At 38.6% G+C, this 15,335-nt stretch overlaps 1 protein-coding gene across 1 annotated transcript in view; it reads right to left on the bottom strand.

Annotated features, from left to right (window-relative positions):
* Positions 1 to 2,261: 2,261 nt before the first annotated feature.
* Positions 2,262 to 15,335, bottom strand: part of CNTNAP5 (contactin associated protein family member 5) — a 1,232,224-nt gene continuing 1,219,150 nt past the window's right edge. Inside the window, exons 22-24 of the mRNA XM_090279100.1 lie at positions 9,111 to 9,329; positions 7,032 to 7,103; positions 2,262 to 2,458 (exon numbers count right to left, since the gene is read on the bottom strand). Of these exons, the coding sequence (XP_090135226.1) occupies positions 2,262 to 2,458; positions 7,032 to 7,103; positions 9,111 to 9,329 (488 nt within the window). The remainder of the gene's footprint in view (positions 2,459 to 7,031; positions 7,104 to 9,110; positions 9,330 to 15,335) is intronic.

Below are 15,335 nucleotides of genomic sequence, written 5' to 3'. Positions count from 1 at the left end.
TCTCTAGTGCACATGTGGTGAGGTGGAAACATCACAAAGTCTTCATTCTACAGAACTACTTATGAGCATATGTATGTAAGTGAAAAAAGTAAATACTCTACGTTGCTCTTTCTAGTCCCCCATTTCTTCTGTAAGTTCTGTATCAGCAAAGTATAGTCCTTGCCCTTTTGCAGGTTTATTACTCACATCTTTCGTTTCCTTTCCATTTCATTAAGAGAGGCTTCAGGTTAAACCCATTACACTTCAGAGAGTATTGTATCTCAGGGGACAAAGGATTACATAGTCAATAAAATGGCTGATTTATACAGACTTTTATAGAAATAGAACATTTAAAAGTGAAAGTGAAAATTGGGGAGGACAGGACAGAAGAACCAGTATTTATAGGTCTTTCTTCCTATTAATAGATCATACGTCTTATTAAAGCTAGAAGGAAAAACTGGTGCCTTTGTTAGAATCAAATTACAATAAACTTATTAGCAAAAGGATATAATAGAAATGATGGAACGATTAAGTTACAATTCAGATAAAGTTTCAAGGAAATCACATGTAATTATAACATCTTTGAGTTGAGAAATATGATTGCAAACTAAATTCTTACACCACGTTTTCTGAAAGCAGAGCCAGAAATGGACCTGAAATCAGATGAAGCTAATAGATGTACTCATGGGGAGCCTCCTCATACAGGACAGCATTAAATACTTAGGTGACAGACACACTGGGGACAAGATGGAATGTTGTCAGGGCTGGCAAACAGCATGTGGTAATTGTTCCCCAAATCAAATCTGCCTTTTAAAGAGATTCAGGAAGTACTTTCCACTTCTGTAGATCATTATATTGACATTCTCAGCATACTGAAGCATTTATATGGTTTCTTATCTTTTCCTCCTAGACAGCCCAAAGGCAGAGGGTGAGGCATTTCGCTATAGCAAAATCATCGGGATTCTTGCCACCACCCGATGGATGATCTCAAGATGACTTCTTGGAGGAATGATTGTGTCTCTTCTATGCTTTGTTATCAAAGAAGCAAAGAATGGAAAGTCTGCTTTTATTATATACATAGTATATAGCAGGTTTGAAAATATGATGTGCTCTAGGGCCTATAAACTCCTCCAAAGTTAACCAGTGAGGGTGTTGTAACTAACCATGCCTCATCTGTCAGAACATCCTAAACCTCCTAGGATATTGCTTGATGGACAGAGGTGGATCATTATGTTTGCTCAGAAATAATAAACCTGCATTAACTTTCTTCACCAGATCTTTAATGAGTGGATGGAAGGGAAGAATTCTGTTCTGTATTTCTCTTCTTTCATGCAGTAATTTTTTTTTGTTGTTGTTTGTTTGTTTGGTTTTCTTTTAAAGCTGAATCAAGATGGCTTAAGTTCATTTATAGAACCAGGTAATATTTTAGACTGTTACTTGAATTTTTTAATGTTCCAGATATATATACCAGTATATAATAATTCCAGGAATAACCTAGCTAACATTTCTTATGAAGTTGGCAGAGGCATTTTTGAAGTTATAAAACATCTACTTCCTAGCAGCACTCTTTTTCCTCCTAGTTTTAAGCTACTCTTTTCATGCTTCTTCAAAGTTAGGCTTGAATATGTAGTTCTAAAGTGTTGGCCTTTGAGAGAGTGGTAAAGTAGGAGCACAATAATAGCTCACTAAAATCAGGAAGCCTATATTTGAAAATACTCAGGGGATAAGAGTCAGAGAGAAAAAGAGTTATTTATGAGATTGGTCAATGGCATTCCTGTGGTAAGGAACATGAATATGAAACAAACCTCTCTTGTTCCTTTTAAAGTGCTATTGAAGGAAACCAGGCCTCTAGTATCTTCTTTTCTCTCTTGAGTTCCCTGGTAGGCATGTATTTGAGATGAGGGAGAATGTCAAAAATGACTGATAATGCCTAGGTCACTGAGCTGAAGTTCAAAGTAAACCTGTGAAAATTAACAACAGCAGAACTAAAGGGTGCATCTTAGAAAATGGAATACAGAACTGAATATGCACATGTGCACACATGTGTCTCTTCCTTGTCTAGAGTAGTAAAGTCGGTTTTTTGAGTGATCATTGTCAAAAAGAAAGACAGTGGCCATAGCAGCCAAGGATCCTGGGCTGGGTCAAGAAGGTAAATGCTGTGGACAGTGTTCCAAAAATAAATAAGAAAAAAATGAGAGAAAGAAAATGAGCAGAATTAAGATACAAAAGAAAGAGGAGAAAAAACTTAACAACAAAAGAGTATTAGTTGACCCTGCAGTTTTTCAAATGAAATATTCCCTCTTTCGCTCGCTCACTGTGTTTTGCAAGTCAATGTCATTTCTAAAGGAACTGTCCAAGTTTGCGGGGTATTCCTTCTCCTTGATCTGGTTAGTACTGTGTGATTGCTTATGCTGGTAAAGGAACCGGGTCATGATGCCAACGATGGAGAAGATGATGAATATCACGACTGCAATCACTCCTGTTGAGAAAGGGGACAAATGAGAGAAAGACATTATCATAGATCGCCCACTGCAGAGAGATGATTCAGTCTAGATGAGGAAGCCACTTAGGAGGAGTAAAGAAATGAGAACAAAAGAAAACAAAACAAAAAACAACAGAACAGAACAAAACAAACAACAGAAATAAAGACCTGCTGAAACACCTCCAGTCTTCAATTACAAAAAGCTTCTTCTTCTAGAATAAAGAAAACCCCAGTTTAAATCAGAGGTTTTATTTAATGGAATAAGAATGCCATCAAATAATTATGTAATCAGACAAGCAAAAGATTTCTTATTAAATTTCCTCAAGACCTGCTTTAAAGAATGTGTCAGAATCATTTGTAATTAGCACATTTTTTTTTGTAATTTTGCAAATGGGCATTTTAGAAATATTTTAGTGTCCTGGAAAATAATATTTAATCATCTCACATCACAATAATATTCTCCTGATGTAAAGGTGTTCATGGTATATGTTTGCCTTGCTAAAATGTTTTCTTACTAGTGAAATGCTTCCCAAATATTAGGGCACTCCTACACTGCTCTGTACTGTAAACTGTCAGACACAGGCTAGCTCAGAGGTAGTATGCCTCTGTTCTCCAGAAATGCAAAGCCAGCTGAAATGAAAGTTTCTGCCTAATTGTGTGAGACTCCACTACTTTGATTGTATAGACTTTACTGGACCTTCTTTGGCAAGTCACCCTTGCTAATCCCTAATGTCTTATTTCTACCTTTGCCAGGAAGGCTCTTGGGATATGAAAAGCAAAATCAGCAAAGGATGTTCAAAATGTGGATATTGCCACCTTTAAAAGGGAGAATGCATCTACACAGGAATACAGGTTTCTCTACACTAAATATTTGAAAACCATTTATTATATTCAAAGTTAAATGTATTATTACATTAATATTATTATTACCAATATTATAAGAACATTAGTATATATTCTACTGTAGAATGGACATTGAGAAAATATGTTTACTTTACAAAGTTACTTTTGAACACCTTGCATTGTGATTTATATAAGTATAAACTTTAGAAAGTCAAATATAGTGAATGCGTATTTCCTATGGATTTTTATTGGAGCTGAGGCCCTGATTAAGTTTGCTTACCTTTTAAAATGAAGCATAATGTAGTATTTTCTGCAACTATCTTAGAAGAAGACAGAGTAAAACCTTCTAAGTTAATAAACCTATGAATAAACTGGGTGGTAGTGAGTGACACTCAGGAATGGGCTGAAGCTTTAAGAGAGGAAGTACAGAAATGGTTTCTCCTCCTTCAGCAGGTAGAGTATTCAGAGTTGGAGGCTATACTAACTTCTGGGAATTTTACCCTGGGGTTGAGATGACTTTCCTGCTATTAAAGATATTTACAAAAGAGTGTACATGGGTGGGAAAAAATCAGCAGTCACAAAATGCTTTTCTCCACTTGTCAAATGATAAATTAATTATAGGAAGGGAAACAGGCACCAAATTTATTCCTACATTTTTTGATGCCAAATTAAAATTAAGCTGGACTTTTTTCCCTAAAGTGGAAATTCAGGTCAGGCATTTGAAGAATTTCCTTAAGGAAATGTATTTTCTTTCCTTATAATCTTATTGGGTTGGTGTGCCGTTGTGCTCCCACAGCTTTTTGTACTCCACCCCCCCCCAAACACTACTCATTTGTTCTACTTTGTCTATTTATTTAGCCAGACCTACACCAGACCATGGGTTTTTTGAGAGCAGTGCCCATATCTTTCATCCTCACATTTTTACACTGAGCATAAGCCCTAACCCAAAGTTGGAGTTCATTAAATAGAAGTCAAATAAATGGATACTGCTGACTTTAAAAAAAGAACTTCATCTAACTGCCAGAAGGCAGGGATGGGGCCACCTGCTAGGACTGTGATCATCAAATGTAAACAAATATAGTTTCTCACAAGCAACTTATATTAAACAAGATTTGGGAGGCATTCTGTGTTACAAATCCCAGACAGAAAAATCAAGGCTGCCAGAGGCTGCAGCAGACTGAAGCACAATCAAAGGCGTGGCAAGGCCAGCAGACAGTGAGAAAATGACAGAGCAAGTGAGTCAGGGAGCTGAGCTCACAGCAGAGCAGCTGAGATCTGCATCTGTACCATAAATGCTGCTGGATTCAAAACTATAGTGTGGGGGCTTCACAAAACTCAATAGAGCCAACCCCATTTACTTACGGAGAAAACATGAAAGGATGCATATTCACCCATCTGTCTGCCCAAATGTGGCCCTTTCACATATGTAGATTTATTGGTTTACTTTACATGTACTTCAGAAAAATCAACAATTGGAAGAGATTAACACAGTGCATGCTGCCTGTCTCTAAGTAAATTATCCAGCTGTTGATCCATTATCCAGCTGCCTGGTGGATTGGGGTGGAATACATCCATGGAGCTGTTGGTGTTGGGGAAGAAGGTACTTTTGATCATACAGTACACATAACTTTTCATGAAAAGGCACACAGTCTTGAAAATAATGTGAGGTCCCTAGTGCTGGATGGCCATAATTAAGAAAGGATTCAGATAAACTTCCAAGGTACCAAATTATTTATGTCTTTTCTGTATTCATCAACAAAGAATGGGACTTCTGGCCAAGATGGAGGCATGGATAGACACATTTCACCTCTTTGCACAACCATGAGAAGGATTACATCTACCTCAAAACAAAAAACAACCAGAATTACCAAAAGATTGAACTGCATGGAAGTCCAACAAACAAAAATATAAGGAAGTAATACTCATCAAGACAGGTAGGAGGGGTGGAGACAGGAAGCTGGGGCAAAGAAGACACAGTGTGGTGGTTATGCGGCAAGGCAGTGGCTCTGACCAGCCAGCAGAATGAGCACTCACACATTATAAAAGATTCCAGTCCCAGGCCAGACTGCACAGCTCATAGTTCAAGTGATGGAAAAATAAAGTCTATTGCTTCTGGCTGTGAAACGCAGTGGGGATTAGTGCAGTGGAAGAAACTGCTGGTCTCTTAGGAGAGTCTGTTTAGGGGGTCCCATAGTCCTGAATGTCCACAAAGCCACATACTCTGGGAACCATCATCAGGGCAACATTTAGAGGGGTACCAGTTGCATACAGAAAGAAGGTAAAGTGACCAGAAAAGGGGCAAAGGATGAGCAAGTGACATTGTTCCCTCTCTGACCCCTCCCCCACATACAGTGCCACAAGGTGGTGAAACCTGTCACCCAGCACCAATGAATACCTAAGGCTCCTCCCCTTACAATGTAACAAGTACAACAGCTCTATCTAATACACAGAGGAAAACACAGGAAGCTGTCAAGTTCAGGAGACAGAAGTATGGCTCAAAAGAGGGAGCAGATCAAGGCTCCAGAGGGAGAACTAAGCAACAAGGAGATAGCCAACCTAACAGATGCAGAGTTCAAACCACTGGTGGAAACAATGTTCACAGAAATAATAGAGTACAACAAACACATAAGGGAAGAAGTGAAGGCTATACTAAGTGAAATGAAAAAAAATCCACATGAAACCAATGCTCAAGGGAAGGAAACCAGGGTTCAAATCAATGATTTGGAGCATAAAGATAAAATAAACAGTCAACCAGTACAGAATGAAGAAACAAGAATTGAAAAAAAATGTGGAGAGGCTTAGAAACTTCTGGGACAACTTTAAATGCACCAACATCCAAATCACAAGGGTGCCAGAAAAAAAGAGGAAGACCAAGAAATTGAAAACTTAGTTGAAAATTAATGAAGGAAAACGTTCCTAATCTGGTGAAGAAAATAGACATACAAGTCCAGGAAGCACAGAGTCCTAAACAAGATGGACACAAAGAAGAACACACTAAGATACCATAACCAAAATGCTAAAGGTTAAAGATAAAGAGAGAATCTTAAAAGCAGCAAGAGAAAACAAGAAAGTTACCTACATAGGATTTCTGATAAGACTGTCAGCTGATTTCTCAAAAGGAACTTTGCCAACAAGAAGGGACTGGCAAGAAGTATTCAAAGTAATGATAAGCAAGGACCTACAACCAGGATTACTCTATGCAGCAAAGTTATCATTTAGAATGAAAGGGCAGATAAAGTGCTTCTCAGACAAGGTAAAGCTAAAGGAGTTTATCATCACCAACTCTTTATTATATAAAAAGTTAAAGGGATACATTTAAAAAAAAAGAAAATCAAAACTATGAACATTAAAATGACAACAAACTCACAACTACCAACAAATGAATCTAAACAACAAAAACAAACAAAGCAAACAGAATAGGAACCAGAATAGGAACAGAACCATATATATAGAGGTCATATGGAGGGGGAAATGGGAAAATGGGAGAAAACATGCAGGGATCAAGAAGCATAACTGGTAGGTACAAAATAGACAGGTGGACATTAAGAATGGTAAAGTAAATGGAGGAGCCAAAAAACTTATATGGATGACCCATGGACATGAACTAAGGGTGAGGGTTTGCTGGAAGGAAAGGAAGTGCTGGGTAGGGGAGGCAAAGGGGAAAAATTGGTACAAGTATAATATAATAATCAATAAAATATACTTTAAAAAATGAAGAATGTTTTACCTCCAATGACAGCCGAGTCACTTCGAACTGCATTGGTGAGTGGTTCCTGCTCATCTGTCTTTCCAGATGGATCTGAAAGAAGTAAGAGACAGGAGACTTCATTCTTAATTTAAACTGCCGGGAGGAGAACTATCATAAGGAGTTGAGATGACAGAGCTGAGGATTAGACTAAGTGCTCTCAAATGTTTGTGAGTTGGAATTTTGAAAAAAACTCAAACATTCACAAAAAAGCATTTGAAGTATCCTAGTTATATCCTATGTTAGTTTCTATATAAGTTGTAAGGTCATAGGTTGAAATTGAGGATGGGGGTGCCCCATCCATGTCTGCCGTGGCCTACAGCTTATCCCTCGGCCTACCTGCTGTGCTTTGTTGGACAGTCCCTAGGTATGACAAGGGCTTCTAACCTCAAGCACATGAGCCACCCTGCTTCTGCTGCAAAAGGTCATTGAGTTCATTGATAAGGAAGGACAAAAACGATAAAGAATGAACACTCCCAAAAATTCTCCCTAAAGAGAGAGGGATTTTACTTTATGTATATTAGCATACATGGTATAAGAAAAAGTGTGTCACATTTAGGTGCACATAGATATGGGTTTGAGTCATTGCTCTGCCACTTGGTCTGGTGACATTGAGCTAGATGCCTTTTTAAGTAGTCTGCAAATAGGTGGTAATGATACTCATATATCGTCATCGGCAGCCGTCCATCTCGAGAGACGATGGTGTAGCTTCTTAAGAGTCTATCTGCACCGCCGAGAATGGTTGTGCAGTCCGACTCGGGAGTGACACGGTATCTGTCTCCTCCCGTGTTGAATCGACATCTTGTGATGACGCTGGAGTGTCCTCTCCAGTGAAGCTGAAGCTACAGAGCCTGGGCAGGGTGATATGGAGGGTCTGCTGTTGCCCATGCAGCAGACCCCCCCTCTCTTTGCAGCTGAAGGGTCCAAGGGAAAGACGGAGTCAATACAGCTTGGCTTCAGGTGCGCCGCAGGAGTTGCCGGTGTTGACTACAACGTCAAACCGCCTTAGGGACTCCGGCTCCGGATTTTCTGTCGGGGTTTACTCCCTTAGCCTTTCCCCTGAAGAGGTATGCCGCAAGGCAGCGGAGGTTTTTTGGAGTCAGAGTTTTCCTTCTCTGATGTGCCCTGACTGGAAGATCGAACCAGCGACACTTAGCTCGCAGGCCGACGCTCAATCCACTGAGCCAAACCAGCCAGGGTTACTCATATATATATATATATATATATATATATATATATATATATATATATATATATATGGCACATGAAATTTTCAGGACCTATAGCACCTATCATTATTGTTTTATTATTTTATCCTTAGGAAAAGACTACAGCATGAATATTACTTTTCCTGTTCCACATATAAAGATATTAGATAGAAGCCATTAAATAACTTATTCAAAGCTCTAGATTTCATTTATGGCAGTTTCAGAATTAAATGAAGGCTAGTAAAGTGTCTTGTTCAGGTTATTTTTACTGTACCTCATTACTACAGGAAAACACCAAGACTGGAGATGAGCAGAAAACAGAACTCAATCCCCTGTCTTTGCTCATAATTAACAACTTATTTGGCAACTGATAACCACACACCCTGGGAACATGTCAAGATACCCAGGATGACAATGACTAAAAAATAGACAAAAAAGATATTTTATGGAGTGGTAAAACAGAAAATATATGGATGAAAGTGCTGTGGGACTTTTCTACAATTAAGAGGGGTGGATTTGAATCACATGTCTTATATTAGTCAAAAACAGCTTGCATTTCTGAGCCCTAAACTCAACAGTCTTTAGAGAAGTTGCCATTTAAACAATAGTAAATATGTATATCTATATAGTAATATTTGAAAATATGCACTTAGTACTAACTACCCATTATCTTAAAAGTAGGACTATATTAAATATATGAAAATCACCCATGAGAAATCAGGCATAGTTCTTAATCATCTGTATTCATACAAGGTAAGGATTTGAGTAATATTAGTCTTTAACCTGGAAGTTTCTTAAAGACATCAAAAGTAGTACTACTGAAGTAAGTTCCATTGCATATTCTCTTGTGTACCTGATGAAGAATGCACTGTGGTAACTGCATTCACATCTGAATCCATCATAGAGGCACAGCTGGATTCTGTTAAGGTCCCTTGGATTATCACAGGTGAGATGGTTGCATGGCGCAGAGCTGCCTTCAGTGGAGATATGTGGTTGTACTGGACTGAGGACAGGCATCCAACAAAACCTAGGTTGTTTGCTTTAGCAACTTCGGAATCCATTCCAAGATTCCCTGCAACATGAAAGACAATCACCATTTTATTTTAAAACTGTGCTCCATATTCTTTTCTTAAACAAAGTATAAAATTATAGATGTTACCTTATTTTTGAATAAGGGAAATCATCCTCTATCTCTTTTCATCTCTACTCAAACTTTGCCCCCACTGCAGGTATCAAGAGATCAACCACATATCATAAAAAAAAAACCCTGCAAGGGTCACTTCTGATTTCAGGTAATATTTCAAACTTTTAAATTTTTATTAACATATTTTATGAGCTGTAATGAAGACAATACATATTTTTATACTCTAGATGTTTTATAGGATTTATAACATTATCTTCATCACTTTTTATCAATGAATGCTGGTGATTAGTTCAAACACACTAAAATGCTCATTACAACATTTACTCCAACTTATAAAAGCAAATAAATAAATAGAGGGGGATAGAAAGATTATAAGAAGGGGAATCCCCAAATCCTGAAATTTATTTATTAAAAACTGTGTATTTATTCTTACATATTTAAACTTCAGGCAACCTCAAAGGACTCTCCATTTGATGGAACTCATCTATTGAGATGTTTTTTCCACTGCTGAAAATAGTTTTTGAACTTGTTAATTTTTATGCCTTTTAGTGCTTCTTTTTGTTTGTTTTTGTTCATTTTTGTTTGCTTGTTTCACCTCTTCCATGTCAGCAAAACGTTTTCCTTTGAGGACATTTTTCATCCACAGAAAAAAACAAACAAAAAAGCCACTTGGGGCAAGATCAGGTATAAAGGGAGGGTGGTGCTTAGGGGTCATACTGTTTTTGTTCAAAAAGAGCTGAACACTCAGCACAGTGTAGGCAGGTGCACTCATAAATCACCCAACATAGAATGGGCAAACATGTTGAAAGAGTCTTCAAGAAAAATTGTTGAAGTCAAATGAAGCTTCTCACCACAACACCGGCTAGTACACTGATACAGATGAGTTCCTAGAATACTCACATAGCAGGGGGTGGGGTGGGGGGAGACGGTACTATAAGCAGCCCAACCTCTAGAAGATAATTACAGTTTTTGGGGGGTCCCCCTAATATATGGAACCAAAAAAGACCCCAATAGCAACAGTGATCTGAAAAAAGAAGAAGAAAATTGGAGGAATCGTGCTACTTAATATCAAACTATACTACAAGTCCATAGTGATTAAAGCAACATAGTACTGGCATAAAAACATACATATGGATCAATATAACAGTATAGAGAGCCCTCTTTCAGTTTTTAGGACCCATGAGATTACACTGGGACAACCCATATAACTTGAGATGATTGCCCCATTTTAAGGCTAACTGATTCGCAACATTAATTTTGTTTGCAAACTTAATTCCTCTTAGATTCTGGGAGTTAGGACTTAATTTTGAGAAACAGTCAACCAAAATTACTTGTGCTTTGCTTATTTCTTTTAGGTAATTTATGTATGAATATATTACTCTATTAGAATGTTTCTGAGAGATTTTTAAGAAGGCGGGGAGCTTAGATAAAGAGTTTGTCATTTCAAGCCATAAAGTCTTTGGTTCAAATCTCAACTTTGCCAAATCATCTGTACAACTTTTAACTTTTATAAATATGGATGTTTCCATCTGAAATTTTTTTCTATGATAATAGAATATAAATGCATGATCTTTTGAGGGAAATATAAATGATATTTTTAAAACAATGCATAGTAGGTATTCAACTGACAATGAATATTGAGTGCTTGAAGCTTTTAATTTCTCTCTACCACATTAGCAAACAAGATTATAAAAAGCAAAAATAATTTGCAACCATCCTAATTTTTTCTTTTCTTTTCTTTTTGCCTATGTGTAAGAATAACAAAAACGATTTTTTAGACAGACATGTTGCAACTCACTCCACAACTAAGAAGGAATACAATTACCGCAAAACTGGAGACAACCAAAAGTTCCAGAAAATCGAATGCATGGCGTCCAACAAACAAAGATATAAAGAAGAAATACTCATCCAGACAGGTAGAAGGGGTGGAGCCAGGGCAGAGAGGACACAGTGTGGTGGCGGCAGCAGCAGCAGGACAGTGGAAAGCACAGTCAAACATTTTAAAAAGTCAAGAAGGACACCTGGGGAGTACCCCCAGCACCAGACAAGACCTATTATCTCATGGTTCCAGCACCAGGGGGAAAAAAGCTTCATTGCTTCTGACTATGAAAACCAGTAGGGGTTAGGGTGTAGGAAGAAACTACTGGTCTCTCAGTAGAGTCCACATGTTTAAAGAGCCCCCATGGTCCTAGAACACCTGCAGACCTACCCACTCTGGGAACAATGGCAAGGACAACAGCTATAGAGGCACCAGTCCCATACGAAAGTGGGAGAAGTGCCTGGAAAAGGGGCAAGTGCTGAGCAAGTGACAGTGTTCCCTCTCAGATCCCCCCCCATAGCATCACAACATGGTGAAACGGGTCACCCTGTACTGATGAAAAACTAAGGCTCCACCCCTTACAACATAACAGGAGCGACATTTCTACCTAAGACACAGAGGCAAACAAACACAGGAGCCTGTAAAGATGATGAGACAGAGAAGTATGGCCCAAAAGAGGGAATAGATCAAGGTTCCAGTGACAGAACTAAGTGACTAGGAGATAGCCAACCTAACAAATGAGGAAATAGCCAACCTAACAGATGAAGAGTTCAAAACACTGGTGATAAAGATGCTCACAGACTTGACAAACATGCTTAAGTATGGCAAATGCAAAAGGGAAGAAGTGAAGGCTATGCTAAATAAAATGAAGAAAAATCCACACAAAACCAATGGTGAAGGGAAGAAAACCAGGATTCAAATCAATCATTATTTGGGACATAAGGAAGGGAAAAACAGTCAACCTGTACAGAATGAAGAAATAAGAATTGAAAAAAATAAGGAGAGGCTTAGGAACCTCTGGGACAACTTTAAACATTCCAACATCCAAATCATAGAGGTGACAGAAGGAGAAGAGGAGGAGCAGGAAATTGAAAACTTATATGAGAAAATAATGAAGAAAAACTTTCTAAATTTGTTGAAGGGAACAGACATACATGTCCAGGAAGCACAGAGAGTCTTCAACAAGCTAGACCCAAAGAGAACCACACCAAGACACATCATAATTAAAATGTCAAAGCTTCAAGATAAAGAGAGAATCTTAAAAACAGCATGAGAGAAGAAGACAGTTACCTACAAAGGGATGCCTATAAGACTATCAGCTGATTTCTCAAAAGAAACATTGCAGGCAATAAAGGACTGGAAGAAGTATTTAAAATAATGAAAAGCAAGGAACTACAACCAATATTACTCTATCCAGCAAAGCTATCATTCAGAATGGAAAGGCAGATAAAGTGCTTCCCAGACAAGATAAAGCTAAAGGAGTTGATCATTACCAAGCCATTATTATATGAAATGTTAAAGGGACTTACTTAATAAAAAGAAGATCAACACTATGAACATTAAAGTGATAATAAACTCATAATTATCAACATCTAAATCTAAAAAAAAAAAAAAACAGAAACAAACTAAGAAAACAATAAGAACAGGAACAGAATCATAAGTATGGGGATCATCTGGAGGGTTATCAGCTGGGAGGGGGAAGGAGGAGAAATGGGTAAATGGTGCAGGGACTAAGAAGCATGATTAGTTGGTACAAAATAGACAGGGGAAAGTTAAGAATAATATAGGAAATGGTGAAGAAAAAGAACTTACATGCATGACCCATGGACACAAACTAAGGGCACTGGGATTGTTGGAAGAAAGAAATATACTGGGAAGAGGGAAGTAAAGGGAAAAGAAATTGGGACAACTGTAACAACATAATCAATAAAATATACTTAAAAAAATATTTTAGAGATCCAAGATGGCGGAAGAGTAAATAAAAGCTACACTAACCTCCTCCCAGGACTAGTCTGGATTTACAACTTAATTTTGGAGACGTCATCTGGAATAACCAATCAAACACTAGCTGGAGAGAAGTCTTATAACCACGGAGAGAGAAAAGACCGCTACATCACAACGCGACCCGTAGGGAGCGCAGAGATGAGGAAGGGCTGGCTAGGCTCACACAGGTGGCAGTTGAAGGGACTGAGAAACAACTCAGCAGCCAGGGGTTCCCCCTGAGAAGGGCAAGGTCTAAACCTCCAGCCTGGATTCCCAGGCTACAGCAACGAAGTGGAAAGTAAAATAGTATCCAGCTGTGAAAAGCGAAAAGCCACAGGGTTTCTTGCTATCCGGAGAGGAACAGCAGGAGAAAAAGAGCTCTTAAGCGGATCACATACAAAAATATTTTGACCCCCACTTACCCTGGGCTCAAGCATACCAGGAAGGCAGAGAGGACTGGAGACACTTGGTGAGAGTTTGGTGTGGTGAATTTGAGGGGAGAACTGGGGAAGCAGCCGACCGGGTCCCAGTGCTGACTCATCCCCAGTACTGCAGGCAGACCATTTCTCTCCGAGTAGCATCAGCCTGAGGGGAAGCAAAAGCCCTGCCTAGAGGAATTAAGCTGCTACACCCTCAGTCCTTAAGCCTGATGGCTAATCACAGATTCAATAGATTAACAACTAAAGGAGACAAACAAAGGCAGTAGATCCCTGGAAGTCTCCAACAGGCTGCCTAGGCCCAGACTGGTACACAATCTGATGCCACCAGGGGCAGATCCAGGAATTACAGATCATTCTAAGAAGCAGCAATAAACAATAGGAGTAAAAAAAATGGGGAGACATAGAAACAACCCCCATCAAAAAGAAAAGTAGAATCCCCAGAAAGAGTGCTAAATGAAATAGAGGGGAGCAAACTATCAGATATGGAATTCAAAACATGGATTATGGAGAAGCTCAATGAGCTCAGCGGAAACTACAAAGAACTCCAAGGAAACTACAAAGAACTTACTGAGAATTACACCAGCATGAAAAAGGACATAGAAGCTATCAATAAGAGCCAGGAGAAAATGAAGAATATCACCTCTGAATTGAAGAACACAGTAGAAGGAATTAAAAGCAGGCTAGAGGAAGCAGAAGATCAGATCAGTGAGCTGGAGAACAATGTAGACAAAGATTCCCAGACAGTGCAACAAAATGAAAAAAGACTGAACAAGAATGAAGAGGCTCTAAGACAGCTCCATGACAACATGAAATGTAATAATATCTGTATCATGGGAATTCCAGAAGGAGAAGAAGAAGAGCAAGGGCTAGGAAACTCTTTGAAAAACTAATGACAGAAAACTTCCCTAACATGAGGAGAGAAAGAGTCACGCAAGTCCAGGAAGCACCGAGGGTCCCAATGAAGATGAACCCCAACAAGTCCACTTCAAGACACATCATAATTAAAATGGCAACATTCAAAGACAAAGAGAGAATCCTAAAAGCAGCAAGAGAGAAACAATTAATAACATACAAGGGAGCTCCAATAAGGTTATCATCAGATTTCTCATAAGAAACACTACAAGACAGAAGGGAATGGCAAAAAATATTCCAAGCAATGAAAAACAAAGGCCTACTACCGAGACTACTCTACCCAGCAAGGCTCTCATTCAAAATGGAAGGTGCAATAAGGAGTTTCCAAGACAAAAGAAGGCTAAAAGGATACGTCTCCACCAAACCAGCATTGCAAGAGATGCTAAAGAGAATGCTTTAAGCAGCACTATTTACAATAACCAAGTGCTGGAAAAAATCTAAATGCCCATTTGTAGATGAGTGGACCAAAAAACTGTGGTACATTTACACAATGGAGTACTATGTAGCAGAAAGAAAGAAGGAACTTCTACCATTTGCAACAACATGGATGGAACTAGAGAGAATTATGCTTAGCGAAATAAGCCAGGCAACGAAAGAAAAATATCATATGATATCACCTAATACAGGAAACTAAAGAACAACACAAACAAATGAGCAAAATTGAACCGAGCTATGTAAGCAAGGAATAAACTAACAGTAACAAAGGGAGAGATGGGAGGGAGAGAAGGGGGTAAGAAGGGGAAGGGTCTAATCAAAGAACATGTATAAATGACCCACGGA

Source organism: Furipterus horrens, unplaced genomic scaffold (genome assembly GCF_987537825.1).
Source record: "Furipterus horrens unplaced genomic scaffold, mFurHor1.1.pri manual_scaffold_1, whole genome shotgun sequence".
In the NCBI taxonomy this organism is placed as follows: Eukaryota; Metazoa; Chordata; class Mammalia; order Chiroptera; family Furipteridae; genus Furipterus; species Furipterus horrens.
The sequence above is the reverse complement of the archived record's forward strand: the minus strand, read 5'-3'. Positions and strand labels throughout refer to the sequence as shown.